The sequence below is a fragment of the Dermacentor albipictus genome, chromosome 4, assembly GCF_038994185.2.
Source record: "Dermacentor albipictus isolate Rhodes 1998 colony chromosome 4, USDA_Dalb.pri_finalv2, whole genome shotgun sequence".
Classification (NCBI taxonomy): domain Eukaryota; kingdom Metazoa; phylum Arthropoda; class Arachnida; order Ixodida; family Ixodidae; genus Dermacentor; species Dermacentor albipictus.
Genome location: NC_091824.1, coordinates 5,917,009 through 5,943,454, shown reverse-complemented (window position 1 = coordinate 5,943,454; position 26,446 = coordinate 5,917,009). Strand labels below are relative to the sequence as shown.

Here is a 26,446-nt window from a genome sequence, read left to right as displayed (position 1 = left end):
TTCTTGAAAGTAGCCTCTATACTCCGTGCGAAGAATCCTCGCAAATGCCATGTACTTCCATAAATCGGCCCTCTGAACAGGTTATTCACCAAAGCAATTTCGCCATGGTCAACGTAGCGACGATGAAGTAACGAGCGCCGTTGTTCGTTCATCGGTGATGCTTTCTTCTTTTCTCGTGTAAAATGCCGAACTGTAGACACGAGCTGGATCGAGCTGCTGTTGCGTATTCCAAATGAGATAAGCTGTTCTTGAATGTAGACTTTATACTCCGTGCGAAGAATCCTCGAAAATGCCGTGTACTTCCGTAAATCGCCCCTCTGAACAGGTTATTCACGAAAGTAATTGCGCAGTGGGCAACTTAGCGCCGATGAAGTAACACGCGCCATTGTTAAATCATCGCTGATGCTTTGTTCTTTTCTTGTGTAAAATGCCGAACTCTAGACACGAGCTGGATCGAGCTGCTGTTGCGTATTCGAAATGAAATCAGTTGCTCGTGAAAGTGGCCTTTATACTCCGTGCGAAGAATTCTCGCAAATGCCGTGTACTTCCGTAAATCGCCCCTCTGAACAGGTTATTCACCAAAGCAATTTCGCCGTGGGCAACGTAGCGTCGATGAAGTAACGAGCGCCGTTGTTCGTTCATCGGTGATGCTTTCTTTTCTCGTGTAAAATGCCGAACTGTAGACACGAGCTGGATCGAGCTGCTGTTGCATATTCCAAATGAGATAAGCTGTTCTTGAATGTAGACTTTATACTCCGTGCGAAGAATCCCCGCAAAAGCCGTGTACTTCCGTAAATCACCCCTCTGAACAGGTTATTCACCAAAGCAATTTCGCCGTGGGCAACGTAGCGCCGATGAAGTAACGAGCGCCGTTGTTCGTTCATCGGTGATGCTTTCTTCTTTTCTCGTGTAAAATGCCGAACTGTAGACACGAGCTGGATCGAGCTGCTGTTGCGTATTCCAAATGAAATCAGCTGTTCATGAAAGTAGCCTCTATACTCCGTGCGAAGAATCCCCGCAAATGCCGTGTACTTCCGTAAATCGCCCCTCTGAACAGGTTATTCACCAAAGCAATTTCGCCGTGGGCAACTTAGCGCCGGTGAAGTAACAAGCGCCGTTGTTCGTTCATCGGTGATGCTTTCTTCTTTTCTCGTGTAAAATGCCGAACTGTAGACACGAGCTGGATCGAGCTGCTGTTGCATATTCCAAATGAGATAAGCTGTTCTTGAATGTAGACTTTATACTCCGTGCGAAGAATCCCCGCAAATGCTGTGTACTTCCGTAAATCGCCCCTCTGAACAGGTTATTCACCAAAGCAATTTCGCCATGGGCAATGTAGCGCCGATGAAGTAACGAGCGCCGTTGTTCGTTCATCGGTGATGCTTTCTTCTTTTCTCGTGTAAAATGCCGAACTGAAGACACGAGCTGGATCGAGCTGCTGTTGCGTATTCCAAAGGAAATCAGCTGTTCATGAAAGTAGGCTCTATACTCCTTGCGAAGAATCCCCGCAAATGCCGTGTACTTCCGTAAATCGCCCCTCTGAACACGTTATTCACCAAAGCAATTTCGCCGTGGGCAACGTAGCGCCGATGAAGTAACGAGCGCCGTTGTTCGTTCATCGGTGATGCTTTCTTCTTTTCTCGTGTAAAATGCCGAACTCTAGACACGAGCTGGATCGAGCTGCTGTTGCGTATTCCAAATGAAATCAGTTGCTCGTGAAAGTGGCCTTTATACTCCGTGCGAAGAATTCTCGCAAATGCCGTGTACTTCCGTAAATCGCCCCTCTGAACAGGTTATTCACCAAAGCAATTTCGCCGTGGGCAACTTAGCGCCGATGAAGTAACGAGCGCCGTTGTTCGTTCATCGGTGATGCTTTCTTCTTTTCTCGTGTAAAATGCCGAACTGTAGACACCAGCTGGATCGAGCTGCTGTTGCGTATTCCAAATGAGATAAGCTGTTCTTGAATGTAGACTTTATACTCCGTGCGAAGAATCCTCGCAAATGCCGTGTACTTCCGTAAATCGCCCCTCTGAACAGGTTATTCACCAAAGCAATTTCGCCATGGGCAACGTAGCGCCGATGAAGTAACGAGCGCCGTTGTTCGTTCATCGGTGATGCTTTCTTCTTTTCTCGTGTAAAATGCCGAACTGTCGACACCAGCTGGATCGAGCTGCTGTTGCGTATTCCAAATGAGATAAGCTGTTCTTGAATGTAGACTTTACACTCCGTGCGAAGAATCCTCGCAAATGCCGTGTACTTCCGTAAATCGCTCCTCTGAACGGGTTATTCACAAAAGTAATTGCACAGGGGGCAAATTAGTGCCGATGAAGTAACGAGCGTCGTTGTTGGTTCATCGGTGATGCTTTCTTTTCTCGTGTAAAATGCCGAACTGTAGACACGAGCTGGATCGAGCTGCTGTTGCATATTCCAAATGAGATAAGCTGTTCTTGAATGTAGACTTTATACTCCGTGCGAAGAATCCCCGCAAAAGCCGTGTACTTCCGTAAATCACCCCTCTGAACAGGTTATTCACCAAAGCAATTTCGCCGTGGGCAACGTAGCGCCGATGAAGTAACGAGCGCCGTTGTTCGTTCATCGGTGATGCTTTCTTCTTTTCTCGTGTAAAATGCCGAACTGTAGACACGAGCTGGATCGAGCTGCTGTTGCGTATTCCAAATGAAATCAGCTGTTCTTGAATGTAGACTTTATACTCCGTGCGAAGAATCCCCGCAAATGCTGTGTACTTCCGTAAATCGCCCCTCTGAACAGGTTATTCACCAAAGCAATTTCGCCATGGGCAATGTAGCGCCGATGAAGTAACGAGCGCCGTTGTTCGTTCATCGGTGATGCTTTCTTCTTTTCTCGTGTAAAATGCCGAACTGAAGACACGAGCTGGATCGAGCTGCTGTTGCGTATTCCAAAGGAAATCAGCTGTTCATGAAAGTAGGCTCTATACTCCTTGCGAAGAATCCCCGCAAATGCCGTGTACTTCCGTAAATAGCCCCTCTGAACAGGTTATTCACCAAAGCAATTTCGCCGTGGGCAACGTAGCGCCGATGAAGTAACGAGCGCCGTTGTTCGTTCATCGGTGATGCTTTCTTCTTTTCTCGTGTAAAATGCCGAACTCTAGACACGAGCTGGATCGAGCTGCTGTTGCGTATTCCAAATGAAATCAGTTGCTCGTGAAAGTGGCCTTTATACTCCGTGCGAAGAATTCTCGCAAATGCCGTGTACTTCCGTAAATCGCCCCTCTGAACAGGTTATTCACCAAAGCAATTTCGCCGTGGGCAACTTAGCGCCGATGAAGTAACGAGCGCCGTTGTTCGTTCATCGGTGATGCTTTCTTCTTTTCTCGTGTAAAATGCCGAACTGTAGACACCAGCTGGATCGAGCTGCTGTTGCGTATTCCAAATGAGATAAGCTGTTCTTGAATGTAGACTTTATACTCCGTGTGAAGAATCCTCGCAAATGCCGTGTACTTCCGTAAATCGCCCCTCTGAACAGGTTATTCACCAAAGCAATTTCGCCATGGGCAACGTAGCGCCGATGAAGTAACGAGCGCCGTTGTTCGTTCATCGGTGATGCTTTCTTCTTTTCTCGTGTAAAATGCCGAACTGTCGACACCAGCTGGATCGAGCTGCTGTTGCGTATTCCAAATGAGATAAGCTGTTCTTGAATGTAGACTTTACACTCCGTGCGAAGAATCCTCGCAAATGCCGTGTACTTCCGTAAATCGCTCCTCTGAACGGGTTATTCACAAAAGTAATTGCACAGGGGGCAAATTAGTGCCGATGAAGTAACGAGCGTCGTTGTTGGTTCATCGGTGATGCTTTCTTCTTTTCTCGTGTAAAATGCCGAACTGTAGACACGAGCTGGATCGAGCTGCTGTTGCGTATTCCAAATGAGATTAGCTGTTCTTGAATGTAGACTTTATACTCCGCGCGAAGAGTCCTCACAAATGCCGTGTACTTCCATAAATCGCTCCTCTGAAGGGGTTATTCACCAAAGTAATTGCGCAGTGGGCAACTTAGCACCGATGAAGTAACGAGCGCCGTTGTTCGTTCATCGGTGATGCTTTCTTCTTTTCTCGTGTAAAATGCCGAACTCTAGACACGAGCTGGATCGAGCTGCTGGTGCGTATTCCAAATGAGATAAGCTGTTCTTGAATGTAGACTTTATACTCCGTGCGAAGAATCCTCGCAAATGCCATGTACTTCCATAAATCGGCCCTCTGAACAGGTTATTCACCAAAGCAATTTCGCCGTGGGCAACGTAGCACCGATGAAGTAACGAGCGCCGTTGTTCGTTCATCGGTGATGCTTTCTTCTTTTCTCGTGTAAAATGCCGAACTCTAGACACGAGCTGGATCTAGCTGCTGTTGCGTATTCCAAATGAGATAAGCTGTTCTTGAATGTAGACTTTATACTCCGTGCGAAGAATCCTCGCAAATGCCGTGTACTTCCGTAAATCGCCCCTCTGAACAGGTTATTCACCAAAGTAATTGAGCAGTGGGCAACTTAGCGCCGATGAAGTAAGACGCGCCATTGTTAAATCATCGCTGATGCTTTGTTCTTTTCTTGTGTAAAATGCCGAACTCTAGACACGAGCTGGATCGAGCTGCTGTTGCGTATTCCAAATGAAATCAGTTGCTCGTGAAAGTCGCCTTTATACTCCGTGCGAAGAATTCTCGCAAATGCCGTGTACTTCCGTAAATCGCCCCACTGAACAGGTTGTTCACGAATGTAATTGCGCAGTGGGCAACATAGCGCCGATAAAGTAACAAGCGCCACTGTTAAATCATCGCTGATGCTTTGTTCTTTTCTTGTGTAAAATGCCGAACTCTAGACACGAGCTGGTTCGAGCTGCTGTTGCGTATTCCAAATGAAATCAGCTGTTCTTGAAAGTAGCCTCTATACTCCGTGCGAAGAATCCTCGCAAATGCCATGTACTTCCATAAATCGGCCCTCTGAACAGGTTATTCACCAAAGCAATTTCGCCATGGACAACGTAGCGAAGATGAAGTAACGAGCGCCGTTGTTCGTTCATCGGTGATGCTTTCTTCTTTTCTCGTGTAAAATGCCGAACTGTAGACACGAGCTGGATCGAGCTGCTGTTGCGTATTCCAAATGAGATAAGCTGTTCTTGAATGTAGACTTTATACTCCGTGCGAAGAATCCTCGAAAATGCCGTGTACTTCCGTAAATCGCCCCTCTGAACAGGTTATTCACGAAAGTAATTGCGCAGTGGGCAACTTAGCGCCGATAAAGTAACACGCGCCATTGTTAAATCATCGCTGATGCTTTGTTCTTTTCTTGTGTAAAATGCCGAACTCTAGACACGAGCTGGATCGAGCTGCTGTTGCGTATTCGAAATGAAATCAGTTGCTCGTGAAAGTGGCCTTTATACTCCGTGCGAAGAATTCTCGCAAATGCCGTGTACTTCCGTAAATCGCCCCACTGAACAGGTTGTTCACGAAAGTAATTGCGCAGTGGGCAACATAGCGCCGATAAAGTAACAAGCGCCACTGTTAAATCATCGCTGATGCTTTGTTCTTTTCTTGTGTAAAATGCCGAACTCTAGACACGAGCTGGTTCGAGCTGCTGTTGCGTATTCCAAATGAAATCAGCTGTTCTTGAAAGTAGCCTCTATACTCCGTGCGAAGAATCCTCGCAAATGCCATGTACTTCCATAAATCGGCCCTCTGAACAGGTTATTCACCAAAGCAATTTCGCCATGGACAACGTAGCGACGATGAAGTAACGAGCGCCGTTGTTCGTTCATCGGTGATGCTTTCTTCTTTTCTCGTGTAAAATGCCGAACTGTAGACACGAGCTGGATCGAGCTGCTGTTGCGTATTCCAAATGAGATAAGCTGTTCTTGAATGTAGACTTTATACTCCGTGCGAAGAATCCTCGAAAATGCCGTGTACTTCCGTAAATCGCCCCTCTGAACAGGTTATTCACGAAAGTAATTGCGCAGTGGGCAACTTAGCGCCGATAAAGTAACACGCGCCATTGTTAAAGCATCGCTGATGCTTTGTTCTTTTCTTGTGTAAAATGCCGAACTCTAGACACGAGCTGGATCGAGGTGCTGTTGCGTATTCGAAATGAAATCAGTTGCTCGTGAAAGTGGCCTTTATACTCCGTGCGAAGAATTCTCGCAAATGCCGTGTACTTCCGTAAATCGCCCCTCTGAACAGGTTATTCACCAAAGCAATTTCGCCGTGGGCAACTTAGCGCCGATGAAGTAACGAGCGCCGTTGTTCGTTCATCGGTGATGCTTTCTTCTTTTCTCGTGTAAAATGCGAAAGTGTAGACACGAGCTGGATCGAGCTGCTGTTGCGTATTCCAAATGAAATCAGCTGTTCATGAAAGTAGCCTCTATACTCCGTGCGAAGAATCCCCGCAAATGCCGTGTACTTCCGTAAATCGCCCCTCTGAACAGGTTATTCACCAAAGCAATTTCGCCGTGGGCAACGTAGCGTCGATGAAGTAACGAGCGCCGTTGTTCGTTCATCGGTGATGCTTTCTTTTCTCGTGTAAAATGCCGAACTGTAGACACGAGCTGGATCGAGCTGCTGTTGCATATTCCAAATGAGATAAGCTGTTCTTGAATGTAGACTTTATACTCCGTGCGAAGAATCCCCGCAAAAGCCGTGTACTTCCGTAAATCACCCCTCTGAACAGGTTATTCACCAAAGCAATTTCGCTGTGGGCAACGTAGCGCCGATGAAGTAACGAGCGCCGTTGTTCGTTCATCGGTGATGCTTTCTTCTTTTCTCGTGTAAAATGCGAAAGTGTAGACACGAGCTGAATCGAGCTGCTGTTGCGTATTCCAAATGAAATCAGCTGTTCATGAAAGTAGCCTCTATACTCCGTGCGAAGAATCCCCGCAAATGCCGTGTACTTCCGTAAATCGCCCCTCTGAACAGGTTATTCACCAAAGCAATTTCGCCGTGGGCAACTTAGCGCCGGTGAAGTAACGAGCGCCGTTGTTCGTTCATCGGTGATGCTTTCTTCTTTTCTCGTGTAAAATGCCGAACTCTAGACATGAGCTGGATCGAGCTGGTGTTGCGTATTCCAAATGAAATCAGCTGTTCATGAAAGTAGCCTGTATACTCCGTGCGAAGAATCCTCGCAAATGCCGTGTGCATCCGTAAATCGCCCCTCTGAACAGGTTATTCACAAAAGTAATTGCGCAGTGGGCAACTTAGTGCCGATGAAGTAACGAGCGCCGTTGTTCGTTCATCGGTGATGTTTTCTTCTTTTCTCTTGTAAAATGCCGAACTGTAGACACGAGCTGGATCGAGCTGCTGTTGCGTATTCCAAATGAAATCAGCTGTTCATGAAAGTAGCCGCTATACTCCGTGCGAAGAATCCCCGCAAATGCCGTGTACTTCCGTAAATCGCCCCTCTGAACAGGTTATTCACCAAAGCAATTTCGCCGTGGGCAACGTAGCGCCGATGAAGTAACAAGCGCCGTTGTTCGTTCATCGGTGATGCTTTCTTCTTTTCTCGTGTAAAATGCCGAACTGTAGACACGAGCTGGATCGAGCTGCTGTTGCATATTCCAAATGAGATAAGCTGTTCTTGAATGTAGACTTTATACTCCGTGCGAAGAATCCCCGCAAATGCTGTGTACTTCCGTAAATCGCCCCTCTGAACAGGTTATTCACCAAAGCAATTTCGCCATGGGCAATGTAGCGCCGATGAAGTAACGAGCGCCGTTGTTCGTTCATCGGTGATGCTTTCTTCTTTTCTCGTGTAAAATGCCGAACTGAAGACACGAGCTGGATCGAGCTGCTGTTGCGTATTCCAAAGGAAATCAGCTGTTCATGAAAGTAGGCTCTATACTCCGTGCGAAGAATCCCCGCAAATGCCGTGTACTTCCGTAAATCGCCCCTCTGAACAGGTTATTCACCAAAGCAATTTCGCCGTGGGCAACGTAGCGCCGATGAAGTAACGAGCGCCGTTGTTCGTTCATCGGTGATGCTTTCTTCTTTTCTCGTGTAAAATGCCGAACTCTAGACACGAGCTGGATCGTGCTGCTGTTGCGTATTCCAAATGAAATCAGTTGCTCGTGAAAGTGGCCTTTATACTCCGTGCGAAGAATTCTCGCAAATGCCGTGTACTTCCGTAAATCGCCCCTCTGAACAGGTTATTCACCAAAGCAATTTCGCCGTGGGCAACTTAGCGCCGATGAAGTAACGAGCGCCGTTGTTCGTTCATCGGTGATGCTTTCTTCTTTTCTCGTGTAAAATGCCGAACTGTAGACACCAGCTGGATCGAGCTGCTGTTGCGTATTCCAAATGAGATAAGCTGTTCTTAAGTGTAGACTTTATACTCCGTGCGAAGAATCCTCGCAAATGCCGTGTACTTCCGTAAATCGCCCCTCTGAACAGGTTATTCACCAAAGCAATTTCGCCATGGGCAACGTAGCGCCGATGAAGTAACGAGCGCCGTTGTTCGTTCATCGGTGATGCTTTCTTCTTTTCTCGTGTAAAATGCCGAACTGTCGACACCAGCTGGATCGAGCTGCTGTTGCGTATTCCAAATGAGATAAGCTGTTCTTGAATGTAGACTTTACACTCCGTGCGAAGAATCCTCGCAAATGCCGTGTACATCCGTAAATCGCTCCTCTGAACGGGTTATTCACAAAAGTAATTGCACAGGGGGCAAATTAGGGCCGATGAAGTAACGAGCGTCGTTGTTGGTTCATCGGTGATGCTTTCTTCTTTTCTCTTGTAAAATGCCGAACTGTAGACACGAGCTGGATCGAGCTGCTGTTGCGTATTCCAAATGAAATCAGCTGTTCATGAAAGTAGCCGCTATACTCCGTGCGAAGAATCCCCGCAAATGCCGTGTACTTCCGTAAATCGCCCCTCTGAACAGGTTATTCACCAAAGCAATTTCGCCGTGGGCAACGTAGCGCCGATGAAGTAACAAGCGCCGTTGTTCGTTCATCGGTGATGCTTTCTTCTTTTCTCGTGTAAAATGCCGAACTGTAGACACGAGCTGGATCGAGCTGCTGTTGCATATTCCAAATGAGATAAGCTGTTCTTGAATGTAGACTTTATACTCCGTGCGAAGAATCCCCGCAAATGCTGTGTACTTCCGTAAATCGCCCCTCTGAACAGGTTATTCACCAAAGCAATTTCGCCATGGGCAATGTAGCGCCGATGAAGTAACGAGCGCCGTTGTTCGTTCATCGGTGATGCTTTCTTCTTTTCTCGTGTAAAATGCCGAACTGAAGACACGAGCTGGATCGAGCTGCTGTTGCGTATTCCAAATGAAATCAGTTGCTCGTGAAAGTGGCCTTTATACTCCGTGCGAAGAATTCTCGCAAATGCCGTGTACTTCCGTAAATCGCCCCTCTGAACAGGTTATTCACCAAAGCAATTTCGCCGTGGGCAACTTAGCGCCGATGAAGTAACGAGCGCCGTTGTTCGTTCATCGGTGATGCTTTCTTCTTTTCTCGTGTAAAATGCCGAACTGTAGACACCAGCTGGATCGAGCTGCTGTTGCGTATTCCAAATGAGATAAGCTGTTCTTAAGTGTAGACTTTATACTCCGTGCGAAGAATCCTCGCAAATGCCGTGTACTTCCGTAAATCGCCCCTCTGAACAGGTTATTCACCAAAGCAATTTCGCCATGGGCAACGTAGCGCCGATGAAGTAACGAGCGCCGTTGTTCGTTCATCGGTGATGCTTTCTTCTTTTCTCGTGTAAAATGCCGAACTGTCGACACCAGCTGGATCGAGCTGCTGTTGCGTATTCCAAATGAGATAAGCTGTTCTTGAATGTAGACTTTACACTCCGTGCGAAGAATCCTCGCAAATGCCGTGTACATCCGTAAATCGCTCCTCTGAACGGGTTATTCACAAAAGTAATTGCACAGGGGGCAAATTAGGGCCGATGAAGTAACGAGCGTCGTTGTTGGTTCATCGGTGATGCTTTCTTCTTTTCTCTTGTAAAATGCCGAACTGTAGACACGAGCTGGATCGAGCTGCTGTTGCGTATTCCAAATGAAATCAGCTGTTCATGAAAGTAGCCGCTATACTCCGTGCGAAGAATCCCCGCAAATGCCGTGTACTTCCGTAAATCGCCCCTCTGAACAGGTTATTCACCAAAGCAATTTCGCCGTGGGCAACGTAGCGCCGATGAAGTAACAAGCGCCGTTGTTCGTTCATCGGTGATGCTTTCTTCTTTTCTCGTGTAAAATGCCGAACTGTAGACACGAGCTGGATCGAGCTGCTGTTGCATATTCCAAATGAGATAAGCTGTTCTTGAATGTAGACTTTATACTCCGTGCGAAGAATCCCCGCAAATGCTGTGTACTTCCGTAAATCGCCCCTCTGAACAGGTTATTCACCAAAGCAATTTCGCCATGGGCAATGTAGCGCCGATGAAGTAACGAGCGCCGTTGTTCGTTCATCGGTGATGCTTTCTTCTTTTCTCGTGTAAAATGCCGAACTGAAGACACGAGCTGGATCGAGCTGCTGTTGCGTATTCCAAAGGAAATCAGCTGTTCATGAAAGTAGGCTCTATACTCCGTGCGAAGAATCCCCGCAAATGCCGTGTACTTCCGTAAATCGCCCCTCTGAACAGGTTATTCACCAAAGCAATTTCGCCGTGGGCAACGTAGCGCCGATGAAGTAACGAGCGCCGTTGTTCGTTCATCGGTGATGCTTTCTTCTTTTCTCGTGTAAAATGCCGAACTCTAGACACGAGCTGGATCGTGCTGCTGTTGCGTATTCCAAATGAAATCAGTTGCTCGTGAAAGTGGCCTTTATACTCCGTGCGAAGAATTCTCGCAAATGCCGTGTACTTCCGTAAATCGCCCCTCTGAACAGGTTATTCACCAAAGCAATTTCGCCGTGGGCAACTTAGCGCCGATGAAGTAACGAGCGCCGTTGTTCGTTCATCGGTGATGCTTTCTTCTTTTCTCGTGTAAAATGCCGAACTGTAGACACCAGCTGGATCGAGCTGCTGTTGCGTATTCCAAATGAGATAAGCTGTTCTTAAGTGTAGACTTTATACTCCGTGCGAAGAATCCTCGCAAATGCCGTGTACTTCCGTAAATCGCCCCTCTGAACAGGTTATTCACCAAAGCAATTTCGCCATGGGCAACGTAGCGCCGATGAAGTAACGAGCGCCGTTGTTCGTTCATCGGTGATGCTTTCTTCTTTTCTCGTGTAAAATGCCGAACTGTCGACACCAGCTGGATCGAGCTGCTGTTGCGTATTCCAAATGAGATAAGCTGTTCTTGAATGTAGACTTTACACTCCGTGCGAAGAATCCTCGCAAATGCCGTGTACATCCGTAAATCGCTCCTCTGAACGGGTTATTCACAAAAGTAATTGCACAGGGGGCAAATTAGGGCCGATGAAGTAACGAGCGTCGTTGTTGGTTCATCGGTGATGCTTTCTTCTTTTCTCGTGTAAAATGCCGAACTGTAGACACGAGCTGGATCGAGCTGCTGTTGCGTATTCCAAATGAGATTAGCTGTTCTTGAATGTAGACTTTATACTCCGCGCGAAGAGTCCTCACAAATGCCGTGTACTTCCATAAATCGCTCCTCTGAAGGGGTTATTCACCAAAGTAATTGCGCAGTGGGCAACTTAGCGCCGATGAAGTAACGAGCGCCGTTGTTCGTTCATCGGTGATGCTTTCTTCTTTTCTCGTGTAAAATGCCGAACTCTAGACACGAGCTGGATCGAGCTGCTGGTGCGTATTCCAAATGAGATAAGCTGTTCTTGAATGTAGACTTTATACTCCGTGCGAAGAATCCTCGCAAATGCCATGTACTTCCATAAATCGGCCCTCTGAACAGGTTATTCACCAAAGCAATTTCGCCGTGGGCAACGTAGCACCGATGAAGTAACGAGCGCCGTTGTTCGTTCATCGGTGATGCTTTCTTCTTTTCTCGTGTAAAATGCCGAACTCTAGACACGAGCTGGATCTAGCTGCTGTTGCGTATTCCAAATGAGATAAGCTGTTCTTGAATGTAGACTTTATACTCCGTGCGAAGAATCCTCGCAAATGCCGTGTACTTCCGTAAATCGCCCCTCTGAACAGGTTATTCACCAAAGTAATTGAGCAGTGGGCAACTTAGCGCCGATGAAGTAAGACGCGCCATTGTTAAATCATCGCTGACGCTTTGTTCTTTTCTTGTGTAAAATGCCGAACTCTAGACACGAGCTGGATCGAGCTGCTGTTGCGTATTCCAAATGAAATCAGTTGCTCGTGAAAGTCGCCTTTATACTCCGTGCGAAGAATTCTCGCAAATGCCGTGTACTTCCGTAAATCGGCCCACTGAACAGGTTGTTCACCAAAGTAATTGCGCAGTGGGCAACTTAGCGCCGATAAAGTAACAAGAGCCATTGTTAAATCATCGCTGATGCTTTGTTCTTTTCTTGTGTAAAATGCCGAACTGTAGACACGAGCTGGATCGAGCTGCTGTTGCGTATTCCAAATGAAATCAGCTGTTCATGAAAGTAGCCTCTATACTCCGTGCGAAGAATCCTCGTAAATACCATGTACTTCCATAAATCGGCCCTCTGAACAGGTTATTCACCAAAGCAAGGTCGCCATGGGCAACGTAGCGCCGATGAAGTAACGAGCGCCGTTGTTCGTTCATCGGTGATGCTTTCTTCTTTTCTCGTGTAAAATGCCGAACTCTAGACACTAGCTGGATCGAGCTGCTGGTGCGTATTCCAAATGAGATAAGCTGTTCTTGAATGTAGACTTTATACTCCGTGCGAAGAATCCTCGCAAATGCCATGTACTTCCATAAATCGGCCCCCTGAACAGGTTATTCACCAAAGCAATTTCGCCGTGGGCAACGTAGCACCGATGAAGTAACGAGCGCCGTTGTTCGTTCATCGGTGATGCTTTCTTCTTTTCTCGTGTAAAATGCCGAACTCTAGACACGAGCTGGATCTAGCTGCTGTTGCGTATTCCAAATGAGATAAGCTGTTCTTGAATGTAGACTTTATACTCCGTGCGAAGAATCCTCGCAAATGCCGTGTACTTCCGTAAATCGCCCCTCTGAACAGGTTATTCACCAAAGTAATTGAGCAGTGGGCAACTTAGCGCCGATGAAGTAAGACGCGCCATTGTTAAATCATCGCTGACGCTTTGTTCTTTTCTTGTGTAAAATGCCGAACTCTAGACACGAGCTGGATCGAGCTGCTGTTGCGTATTCCAAATGAAATCAGTTGCTCGTGAAAGTCGCCTTTATACTCCGTGCGAAGAATTCTCGCAAATGCCGTGTACTTCCGTAAATCGGCCCACTGAACAGGTTGTTCACCAAAGTAATTGCGCAGTGGGCAACTTAGCGCCGATAAAGTAACAAGAGCCATTGTTAAATCATCGCTGATGCTTTGTTCTTTTCTTGTGTAAAATGCCGAACTGTAGACACGAGCTGGATCGAGCTGCTGTTGCGTATTCCAAATGAAATCAGCTGTTCATGAAAGTAGCCTCTATACTTCGTGCGAAGAATACTCGTAAATGCCATGTACTTCCATAAATCGGCCCTCTGAACAGGTTATTCACCAAAGCAATTTCGCCATGGGCAACGTAGCGCCGATGAAGTAACGAGCGCCGTTGTTCGTTCATCGGTGATGCTTTCTTCTTTTCTCGTGTAAAATGCCGAACTGTAGACACGAGCTGGATCGAGCTGCTGTTGCGTATTCCAAAGGAAATCAGCTGTTCATGAAAGTAGGCTCTATACTCCGTGCGAAGAATCCCCGCAAATGCCGTGTACTTCCGTAAATCGCCCCTCTGAACAGGTTATTCACCAAAGCAATTTCGCCGTGGGCAACGTAGCGCCGATGAAGTAACGAGCGCCGTTGTTCGTTCATCGGTGATGCTTTCTTCTTTTCTCGTGTAAAATGCCGAACTCTAGACACGAGCTGGATCGAGCTGCTGTTGCGTATTCCAAATGAAATCAGTTGCTCGTGAAAGTGGCCTTTATACTCCGTGCGAAGAATTCTCGCAAATGCCGTGTACTTCCGTAAATCGCCCCTCTGAACAGGTTATTCACCAAAGCAATTTCGCCGTGGGCAACTTAGCGCCGATGAAGTAACGAGTGCCGTTGTTCGTTCATCGGTGATGCTTTCTTCTTTTCTCGTGTAAAATGCCGAACTGTAGACACCAGCTGGATCGAGCTGCTGTTGCATATTCCAAATGAGATAAGCTGTTCTTGAATGTAGACTTTATACTCCGTGCGAAGAATCCTCGCAAATGCCGTGTACTTCCGTAAATCGCCCCTCTGAACAGGTTATTCACCAAAGCAATTTCGCCATGGGCAACGTAGCGCCGATGAAGTAACGAGCGCCGTTGTTCGTTCATCGGTGATGCTTTCTTCTTTTCTCGTGTAAAATGCCGAACTGTCGACACCAGCTGGATCGAGCTGCTGTTGCGTATTCCAAATGAGATAAGCTGTTCTTGAATGTAGACTTTACACTCCGTGCGAAGAATCCTCGCAAATGCCGTGTACTTCCGTAAATCGCTCCTCTGAACGGGTTATTCACAAAAGTAATTGCACAGGGGGCAAATTAGTGCCGATGAAGTAACGAGCGTCGTTGTTGGTTCATCGGTGATGCTTTCTTCTTTTCTCGTGTAAAATGCGGAACTGTAGACACGAGCTGGATCGAGCTGCTGTTGCGTATTCCAAATGAGATTAGCTGTTCTTGAATGTAGACTTTATACTCCGCGCGAAGAGTCCTCACAAATGCCGTGTACTTCCATAAATCGCTCCTCTGAAGGGGTTATTCACCAAAGTAATTGCGCAGTGGGCAACTTAGCGCCGATGAAGTAACGAGCGCCATTGTTCGTTCATCGGTGATGCTTTCTTCTTTTCTCGTGTAAAATGCCGAACTCTAGACACGAGCTGGATCGAGCTGCTGGTGCGTATTCCAAATGAGATAAGCTGTTCTTGAATGTAGACTTTATCCTCCGTGCGAAGAATCCTCGCCAATGTCATGTACTTCCATAAATCGGCCCTCTGAACAGGTTATTCACCAAAGCAATTTCGCCGTGGGCAACGTAGCACCGATGAAGTAACGAGCGCCGTTGTTCGTTTATCGGTGATGCTTTCTTCTTTTCTCGTGTAAAATGCCGAACTCTAGACACGAGCTGGATCTAGCTGCTGTTGCGTATTCCAAATGAGATAAGCTGTTCTTGAATGTAGACTTTATACTCCGTGCGAAGAATCCTCGCAAATGCCGTGTACTTCCGTAAATCGCCCCTCTGAACAGGTTATTCACCAAAGTAATTGAGCAGTGGGCAACTTAGCGCCGATGAAGTAAGACGCGCCATTGTTAAATCATCGCTGACGCTTTGTTCTTTTCTTGTGTAAAATGCCGAACTCTAGACACGAGCTGGATCGAGCTGCTGTTGCGTATTCCAAATGAAATCAGTTGCTCGTGAAAGTCGCCTTTATACTCCGTGCGAAGAATTCTCGCAAATGCCGTGTACTTCCGTAAATCTGCCCACTGAACAGGTTGTTCACCAAAGTAATTGCGCAGTGGGCAACTTAGCGCCGATAAAGTAACAAGAGCCATTGGTAAATCATCGCTGATGCTTTGTTCTTTTCTTTTGTAAAATGCCGAACTGTAGACACGAGCTGGATCGAGCTGCTGTTGCGTATTCCAAATGAAATCAGCTGTTCATGAAAGTAGCCTCTATACTCCGTGCGAAGAATCCTCGTAAATGCCATGTACTTCCATAAATCGGCCCTCTGAACAGGTTATTCACCAAAGCAATTTCGCCATGGGCAACGTAGCGCCGATGAAGTAACGAGCGCCGTTGTTTGTTCATCGGTGATGCTTTCTTCTTTTCTCGTGTAAAATGCCGAACTGTAGACACGAGCTGGATCGAGCTGCTGTTGCGTATTCCAAATGAAATCAGTTGCTCGTGAAAGTGGCCTTTATACTCCGTGCGAAGAATTCTCGCAAATGCCGTGTACTTCCGTAAATCGCCCCTCTGAACAGGTTATTCACCAAAGCAATTTCGCCGTGGGCAACTTAGCGCCGATGAAGTAACGAGTGCCGTTGTTCGTTCATCGGTGATGCTTTCTTCTTTTCTCGTGTAAAATGCCGAACTGTAGACACCAGCTGGATCGAGCTGCTGTTGCATATTCCAAATGAGATAAGCTGTTCTTGAATGTAGACTTTATACTCCGTGCGAAGAATCCTCGCAAATGCCGTGTACTTCCGTAAATCGCCCCTCTGAACAGGTTATTCACCAAAGCAATTTCGCCGTGGGCAACTTAGCGCCGATGAAGTAACGAGTGCCGTTGTTCGTTCATCGGTGATGCTTTCTTCTTTTCTCGTGTAAAATGCCGAACTGTCGACACCAGCTGGATCGAGCTGCTGTTGCGTATTCCAAATGAGATAAGCTGTTCTTGAATGTAGACTTTACACTCCGTGCGAAGAATCCTCGCAAATGCCGTGTACTTCCGTAAATCGCTCCTCTGAACGGGTTATTCACAAAAGTAATTGCACAGGGGGCAAATTAGTGCCGATGAAGTAACGAGCGTCGTTGTTGGTTCATCGGTGATGCTTTCTTCTTTTCTCGTGTAAAATGCGGAACTGTAGACACGAGCTGGATCGAGCTGCTGTTGCGTGTTCCAAATGAGATTAGCTGTTCTTGAATGTAGACTTTATACTCCGCGCGAAGAGTCCTCACAAATGCCGTGTACTTCCATAAATCGCTCCTCTGAAGGGGTTATTCACCAAAGTAATTGCGCAGTGGGCAACTTAGCGCCGATGAAGTAACGAGCGCCGTTGTTCGTTCATCGGTGATGCTTTCTTCTTTTCTCGTGTAAAATGCCGAACTCTAGACACGAGCTGGATCGAGCTGCTGGTGCGTATTCCAAATGAGATAAGCTGTTCTTGAATGTAGACTTTATACTCCGTGCGAAGAATCCTCGCCAATGTCATGTACTTCCATAAATCGGCCCTCTGAACAGGTTATTCACCAAAGCAATTTCGCCGTGGGCAACGTAGCACCGATGAAGTAACGAGCGCCGTTGTTCGTTCATCGGTGATGCTTTCTTCTTTTCTCGTGTAAAATGCCGAACTCTAGACACGAGCTGGATCTAGCTGCTGTTGCGTATTCCAAATGAGATAAGCTGTTCTTGAATGTAGACTTTATACTCCGTGCGAAGAATCCTCGCAAATGCCGTGTACTTCCGTAAATCGCCCCTCTGAACAGGTTATTCACCAAAGTAATTGAGCAGTGGGCAACTTAGCGCCGATGAAGTAAGACGCGCCATTGTTAAATCATCGCTGACGCTTTGTTCTTTTCTTGTGTAAAATGCCGAACTCTAGACACGAGCTGGATCGAGCTGCTGTTGCGTATTCCAAATGAAATCAGTTGCTCGTGAAAGTCGCCTTTATACTCCGTGCGAAGAATTCTCGCAAATGCCGTGTACTTCCGTAAATCTGCCCACTGAACAGGTTGTTCACCAAAGTAATTGCGCAGTGGGCAACTTAGCGCCGATAAAGTAACAAGAGCCATTGGTAAATCATCGCTGATGCTTTGTTCTTTTCTTTTGTAAAATGCCGAACTGTAGACACGAGCTGGATCGAGCTGCTGTTGCGTATTCCAAATGAAATCAGCTGTTCATGAAAGTAGCCTCTATACTCCGTGCGAAGAATCCTCGTAAATGCCATGTACTTCCATAAATCGGCCCTCTGAACAGGTTATTCACCAAAGCAATTTCGCCATGGGCAACGTAGCGCCGATGAAGTAACGAGCGCCGTTGTTTGTTCATCGGTGATGCTTTCTTCTTTTCTCGTGTAAAATGCCGAACTGTAGACACGAGCTGGATCGAGCTGCTGTTGCGTATTCCAAATGAAATAAGCTGTTCTTGAATGTAGACTTTATACTCCGTGCGAAGAATCCTCGAAAATGCCGTGTACTTCCGTAAATCGCCCCTCTGAACAGGTTATTCACCAAAGTAATTGCGCAGTGGGCAACTTACCGCCGATAAAGTAACACGCGCCATTGTTAAATCATCGCTGATGCTTTGTTCTTTTCTTGTGTAAAATGTCGAACTCTAGACACGAGCTGGATCGAGCTGCTGTTGCGTATTCCAAATGAAATCAGTTGCTCGTGAAAGTGGCCTTTATACTCCGTGGGAAGAATTCTCGCAAATGCCGTGTACTTCCGTAAATCGCCCCTCTGAACAGGTTATTCACCAAAGCAATTTCGCCGTGGGCAACTTAGCGCCGATGAAGTAACGAGCGCCGTTGTTCGTTCATCGGTGATGCTTTCTTCTTTTCTCGTGTAAAATGCCGAACTGTCGACACCAGCTGGATCGAGCTTCTGTTGCGTATTCCAAATGAGATAAGCTGTTCTTGAATGTAGACTTTATACTCCGTGCGAAGAATCCTCGCAAATGCCGTGTACTTCCGTAAATCGCTCCTCTGAACGGGTTATTCACAAAAGTAATTGCGCAGGGGGCAAATTAGTGCCGATGAAGTAACGAGCGTCGTTGTTGGTTCATCGGTGATGCTTTCTTCTTTTCTCGTGTAAAATGCCGAACTGTAGACACGAGCTGGATCGAGCTGCTGTTGCGTATTCCAAATGAAATAAGCTGTTCTTGAATGTAGACTTTATACTCCGTGCGAAGAATCCTCGAAAATGCCGTGTACTTCCGTAAATCGCCCCTCTGAACAGGTTATTCACCAAAGTAATTGCGCAGTGGGCAACTTACCGCCGATGAAGTAACACGCGCCATTGTTAAATCATCGCTGATGCTTTGTTCTTTTCTTGTGTAAAATGCCGAACTCTAGACACGAGCTGGATCGAGCTGCTGTTGCGTATTCCAAATGAAATCAGTTGCTCGTGAAAGTGGCCTTTATACTCCGTGCGAAGAATTCTCGCAAATGCCGTGTACTTCCGTAAATCGCCCCTCTGAACAGGTTATTCACCAAAGCAATTTCGCCGTGGGCAACTTAGCGCCGATGAAGTAACGAGCGCCGTTGTTCGTTCATCGGTGATGCTTTCTTCTTTTCTCGTGTAAAATGCCGAACTGTCGACACCAGCTGGATCGAGCTTCTGTTGCGTATTCCAAATGAGATAAGCTGTTCTTGAATGTAGACTTTATACTCCGTGCGAAGAATCCTCGCAAATGCCGTGTACTTCCGTAAATCGCTCCTCTGAACGGGTTATTCACAAAAGTAATTGCGCAGGGGGCAAATTTGTGCCGATGAAGTAACGAGCGTCGTTGTTGGTTCATCGGTGATGCTTTCTTCTTTTCTCGTGTAAAATGCCGAACTGTAGACACGAGCTGGATCGAGGTGCTGTTGCGTATTCCAAATGAGATTAGCTGTTCTTGAATGTAGACTTTATACTCCGCGCGAAGAGTCCTCACAAATGCCGTGTACTTCCGTAAATCGCACCTCTGAACAGGTTATTCACAAAAGTAATTGCGCAGTGGGCAACTTAGCGCCGATGAAGTAACGAGCGCCGTTGTTCGTTCATCGGTGATGCTTTCTTCTTTTCTCGTGTAAAATGCGAAACTGTAGACACGAGCTGGATCGAGCTGCTGTTGCGTATTCCAAATGAAATCAGCTGTTCATGAAAGTAGCCTCTATACTCCGTGCGAAGAATCCCCGCAAATGCCGTGTACTTCCGTAAATCGCCCCTCTGAACAGGTTATTCACCAAAGCAATTTCGCCGTGGGCAACGTAGCGCCGATGAAGTAACGAGCGCCGTTGTTCGTTCATCGGTGATGCTTTCTTTTCTCGTGTAAAATGCCGAACTGTAGACACGAGCTGGATCGAGCTGCTGTTGCATATTCCAAATGAGATAAGCTGTTCTTGAATGTAGACTTTATACTCCGTGCGAAGAATCCCCGCAAATGCCGTGTACTTCCGTAAATCGCCCCTCTGAACAGGTTATTCACCAAAGCAATTTCGCCGTGGGCAACGTAGCGCCGATGAAGTAACGAGCGTCGTTGTTGGTTCATCGGTGATGCTTTCTTCTTTTCTCGTGTAAAATGCCGAACTGTAGACACGAGCTGGATCGAGCTGCTGTTGCGTATTCCAAATGAGATTAGCTGTTCTTGAATGTAGACTTTATACTCCGCGCGAAGAGTCCTCACAAATGCCGTGTACTTCCATAAATCGCTCCTCTGAAGGGGTTAGTCACCAAAGTAATTGCGCAGTGGGCAACTTAGCGCCGATGAAGTAACGAGCGCCGTTGTTCGTTCATCGGTGATGCTTTCTTCTTTTCTCGTGTAAAATGCCGAACTGTAGACACGAGCTGGATCGAGCTGCTGTTGCATATTCCAAATGAGATAAGCTGTTCTTGAATGTAGACTTTATACTCCGTGTGAAGAATCCCCGCAAATGCCGTGTACTTCCGTAAATCGCCCCTCTGAACAGGTTATTCACCAAAGCAATTTCGCCGTGGGCAACGTAGCGCCGATGACGTAACGAGCGCCGTTGTTCGTTCATCGGTGATGCTTTCTTCTTTTCTCGTGTAAAATGCCGAACTGAAGACACGAGCTGGATCGAGCTGCTGTTGCGTATTCCAAATGAAATCAGCTGTTCATGAAAGTAGGCTCTATACTCCGTGCCAAGAATCCCCGAAAATGCCGTGTACTTCCGTAAATCGCCCCTCTGAACAGGTTATTCACCAAAGCAATTTCGCCGTGGGCAACGTAGCGCCGATGAAGTAACGAGCGCCGTTGTTGGTTCATCGGTGATGCTTTCTTCTTTTCTCGTGTAAAATGCCGAACTCTAGACACGAGCTGGATCGAGTTGCTGTTGCGTATTCCAAATGAAATCAGTTGCTCGTGAAAGTGGCCTTTATACTCCGTGCGAAGAATTCTCGCAAATGCCGTGTACTTCCGTAAATCGCCCCTCTGAACAGGTTATTCACCAAAGCAATTTCGCCGTGGGCAACTTAGCGCCGATGAAGTAACGAGCGCCGTTGTTCGTTCATCGGCGATGCTTTCTTCTTTTCTCGTGTAAAATGCCGAACTGTAGACACCAGCTGGATCGAGCTGCTGTTGCGTATTCCAAATGAGATAAGCTGTTCTTGAATGTAGATATTACACTCCGTGCGAAGAATCCTCGCAAATGCCGTGTACTTCCGTAAATCGCTCCTCTGAACGGGTTATTCACAAAAGTAATTGCGCAGGGGGCAATTTAGTGCCGATGAAGTAACGAGCGTCTTTGTTGGTTCATCGGTGATGCTTTCTTCTTTTCTCGTGTAAAATGCCGAACTGTAGACACGAGCTGGATCGAGCTGCTGTTGCGTATTCCAAATGAGATTAGCTGTTCTTGAATGTAGACTTTATACTCCGCGCGAAGAGTCCTCACAAATGCCGTGTACTTCCATAAATCGCTCCTCTGAAGGGGTATTCACCAAAGTAATTGCGCAGTGGGCAACTTAGCGCCGATGAAGTAACGAGCGCCGTTGTTCGTTCATCGGTGATGCTTTCTTCTTTTCTCGTGTAAAATGCCGAACTCTAGACACGAGCTGGATCAAGCTGCTGTTGCGTATTTCAAATGAGATAAGCTGTTCTTGAATGTAGACTTTATACTGCGTGCGAAGAATCACCGCAAATGCCGTGTACTTCCGTAAATCGCCCATCTGAACAGGTTATTCACCAAAGTGATTGCGCAGTGGGCAACTTAGCGCCGATGAAGTAACAAGCGCCATTGTTAAATCATCGCTGATGCTTTGTTCTTTTCTTGTGTAAAATGCCGAACTGTAGACACGAGCTGGATCGAGCTGCTGTAGCATATTCCAAATGAGATAAGCTGTTCTTGAATGTAGACATTAAACTCCGTGCGAAGAATCCTCACAAATGCCGTTTAATTCCGTAAATCATCCCTCTGAACGGGTTATTCACCAAAGTAATTGCGCAGTGTGCAACTTAGCGACGATGAAGTAACAAGCGCCATTGTTAAATCATCGCTGATGCTTTGTTCTTTTCTTGTGTAAAATGCCGAACTCTAGACACGAGCTGGATCGAGCTGCTGTTGCGTATTCCATATGAAATCAGCTGTTCATGAAAGTAGCCTGTATACTCCGTGCGAAGAATCCTCGCAAATGCCGTGTGCATCCGTAAATCGCCCCTCTGAACAGGTTATTCACAAAATTAATTGCGCAGTGGGCAACTTAGCGCCGGTGAAGTAACGAGCGCCGTTGTTCGTTCATCGGTGATGCTTTCTTCTTTTCTCGTGTAAAATGCTGAACTGTAGACACGAGCTTGATCGAGCTGCTGTTGCATATTCCAAATGAGATAAGCTGTTCTTGAATGTAGACTTTATGCTCCGCGCGAAGAATCCTCACAAATGCCGTGTACATCCGTAAATCGCTCCTCTGAACGGGTTATTCACCAAAGTAATTGCGTAGTGGGGAAGTTAGCGCCGGTGAAGTAACGAGCGCCATCGTTCGATCCTCGCTGATGCTTTCTTCTTTTCTTGTGTAAAATGCCGCCCTCTAGATACGAGTTGGATCGAGCTGCTGTTGCATATTCCAAATGAAATAAGCGGTTCTTTGAAAGTAGGCTTTATGCTGATTGCAAAGAGTCCTCGCGAGTGCTGTGTACTTCCGTAAATCGCCACTCTGAGCAGGATATTCACCAAAGTAATCGCGCAGTGGGCAACTTAGCGACGATGAATTACCGAGCGCCGTTGTTTCATGATCGCTGATGCTTTCTTCTTTTCTCGTGCAATATGCCGAACACTAGACACGTGCTTTTTCGAGCCGCGGTAGCGGATGCGAAATAAGATCAACAGTTCTTGAAGGTTGCCTTTATTTATACTCTTTGCGAGGAATCCTCGCAAGCACCGTGTACTTCCGTAAATCACCGCTCTGAGCAGGATATTCACCAAAGTAATTGCGCAGTGGGCAACTTAGCCCCGATCAAATATCGATCGCCGTCGTTTGATGATCGCTGCTTTTTTTGTGTTACTAGGCGAATTTCGTACATGAGACGGCACGTTCTTCTTGCTTCTGCGGCTGCCGAATTAGATCAGGGGTATTTTGAATGTGGGTTTTATATGCCGTGCGATGTATCCTCGCAAGCGCCCTCTACTCCCGCTGCTTGGCGATCTGGACAGGATATATAACTAAAGTGTTCACACAGGCGACAAGTTTGCCGCTATTAGGTGAAGAGCGCCGTCGTTCGATGAGCGCTGCTTTTTTCTTGTGTTCCCGTGGAAAACAGTCGCTTTCTTAGGGTGTGCTTCATCCTGCTGCGTCTGTGGCTACCAAACACACGCAGTGCCTTTTACGATGTCCGTTACTCTCAGTGCGAGGCATGCGTGCAAGGGCCGTGTACGTGCCCAGATTACCGTTGCGATTAGGACATTGATCCATTGCGATTTCTCAGTCTACATGTTAATATCGATGAAATACTCAGCGCTGTAGTTCAATGATAGCCGCTGCACTTTTTTCTCATTTAATAAAAAAGGGAAGTATGAGCGTTCCTTGTAATTATGGATAATACAGGCCTGTCAACGGCGGAAATTTGGACCTATGAATTGGTGTTTGGCAACGTAGATATTCTACAGTATATATATATATATATATATATATATATATATATATATATATATATATATATATATATATATATATATATTTCATTTGTGGAGAATCGAAATCGAGAAACACCACCCTTACAGACAAATGATCGCACCTGTTTTAGACTCTTCGAAAAATCCGCGCTGCAAGATTGCTCTAGCGTATCTGCAGCTTGTACTACGCGTGTTATTTTCATTGAAAGCATCGCAGCGAATGAGGGAAGAGCAATACTATTTCCCATTATACAAAGAAAACTCACATAAGTTCTCTGAGCAGAAACGGAAAGAAAAGGGGTTAACCAAAAAGGCCGATTTTGAATATATAAGTCATTAGAAGCCAACAAACACTGACACCAAAGTCAACTTAGGGGAAATTACTGGTACTTAATGAATGAAATAAAGAAATTATAAATTATTGGAAATTAAAGTGGATGAAAACACAACTTGCCGCAGGTGAGCAACGATCCGACCTCTTCCATTACGCCTGCAATGCTCTTCCAATTGAGCCTCCGCGGCGCTGTTTGCCCAGGTCCCATGAGTTGCTTAGCAACTCAGGGGACCAACTGCAATGCATGCTCACTGACCTGGAGAGGCAAAGCCAAAGGGTGGGTCTAAAAATTATTCTGCAGAAAACTGAATTATTGTTTAACTGTCTCGGAAGAGAACAGCAGTTTACGATAGGTAGTGAGGCACTCGAAGTGGTAAGGGAATACATCTACTTAGGGCAGGTAGTGACTCGGGATCTGTATCATGAGACTGAAATAATCCGAAAAATAAAAATGGGCTTGGCTGCGTTTGGCAGGCACTCTCAGATCATGAACAGCAAGTTACGATTATCCCTCAAGAGAAAAGTATATAAGAGCTGTGTCCTACCAGTACTCACGTACGGAGCAGAAAGCTGGAGGCTTACGAAAAGGGTTCTACTTAAATTGAGGACGACGCAACGAGCTATGGAAAGAAGAATGATAGGTGTAACAATAAGGGATAAGAAAAAGAGCAGATTGGGTGAGGGAACGAACGCGAGTTTGTGATATACTTGTGGAAATCAAGAAAAAGAAATTGGCATGGGCTGGACATGTAATGAGGAGGGAAGCTAACCGATGGTCATTAAGGGTTACGGACTGGATTCCAAGGGAAGGGAAGCGTAGCAAAGGGTGGCAGAAAGTTAGGTGTGCGGATGAGATTAAGAAGTTTGCAGGGACAGCATGACCACAATTATGACATGACCGGGGTAGTTGGAGAAGGATAGGAGAGGCGTTTGCTCTGCAGTGGGCGTAATTAAACTGTTGTTGATGATGATGATGATGATGTTTCGCCATCCTCCTTTGTTTGTATTAATGTTTACTTGTAGAACGCTGGGATTGTTGGCCAGTATGCTGAGTGTGGCACTTAGCCTTGCCTTTTTTTTTTTTCAGGGTCCACCTGGCAAGGATGGATCGCCAGGAGAGAAGGGCATTCAGGTTCGTAGACTGATGTAACATTGTTTCTTTCGGTGTGCGCTTGTCCTCAGCAGCAAAGCACTGCCATTGCATGGTCCCTAGACGTATACTCAAGAAAGTAAATACCACAGTTTGCTCTGTCATTGTCTTTGGCGTTCTGCTGTTCCTACCGAAGGTGTTGATGGCATTCTTGACCGCGGTTGCGGCATTCCGACGGGCAAGCAATGGGCAAACTGTCACATTGATAAAATAGCATTAACGAATCGTTGATAATGAAAATTAGTTCACAACATTTCTGAATTTGTATCTGATAGCATAGGTGCGGCCTTCGAGTTAAAACACATCAGGTAATGAATGAGCGAACGAATGATTGAAAGAATGAATGAATAGCTAAAATGAATCAATCAGTCAATCAATCAATTATTCCATCCATAAATCAATCAATGGAACAATGAATCCATCAATCAGTCACATTAAAAGAACGTAATAGGTAATTTTTGCCTCTGTTACTAAGCTCATTTATATATATGTCGAAATAACCAGACACGAAAGACGACCAACAGAAGAAAATGAGGAGGAAGGGACCGGGAACGACTGCCACGTTCTTCCTTTTTGAAGTTCCTTATTACGTGGCTTGAAATTATCTTAAGGTGTACGTGTACTATAAATGCTCGATAACCTTCGCCTCAACAATTACGAAGTTAAATTGAGGAAATGCTTTGAAGGCGACATTATTCATTAAGCACCATGTGCTACCTCCTACGACTAACATTGTTGAATATCACAAACCTTTTAGGAAAATGGGTGACGGAAACAGGAAGGAGTGCTGCACCGTCATCAGGTACAAAGTTAGAAAGAAATAACTACTTGAAATCAACTTAATCTAAAAGAAGCTTCTTCTGGAGAAGGGAGAGAAAACAGGATTGGGACCACTTGTAGAGTGCATGCGCTATCCGGTCTTCTGCTCCCCGTGCCCACCTCATTTCACATAGAATGGCTCCTCCGCAAACTTTATTCAGTTGACTCTTGTTCGCTGCCCCTTCTTTCCTTAAACGGCCCCTCACCAGGTCTGGCATTTGAGCTGACAAGCCCAGTGCATACAATCCGCGCTAACGACTGTGTCTGCTAAGCATTACATCGCTACGCGCCACGGAAAGAGCCGAAATTTAAAACCGAACACCGTTTTCCCTTCTCCTTACGGGCGCCGCGCTCACACTTGGAGAGTCGACGCATGATGCGCAACTTAGCCTACGTACACGGGAGTGCTGTAACGTCACTCATCGTGGCACGTGATTTGCAGAGTTATTCAGCGCAAGGTTTGTTATTTTTTTAATCTGTTGCTTCAGTAATCGAAATATTGTTTAGAGAAATAATAAAACACACAAAACGAATCTCTGCGTCTTCTTTTTTTACTTCCGTTTCGTTTCTTTGCTCCCACGTCGTGC

The 26,446-nt window shown here is 46.3% G+C and overlaps 1 protein-coding gene across 1 annotated transcript in view; it reads left to right on the top strand.

The window, feature by feature from the left end:
- LOC139059024 (collagen alpha-1(II) chain-like) overlaps positions 1 to 26,446 on the top strand; it is a 1,291,347-nt gene that overhangs the window by 705,258 nt on the left and 559,643 nt on the right. The window contains exon 19 of the mRNA XM_070536814.1: positions 24,978 to 25,022. Coding sequence (XP_070392915.1) covers positions 24,978 to 25,022 — 45 coding nt within the window. The remainder of the gene's footprint in view (positions 1 to 24,977; positions 25,023 to 26,446) is intronic.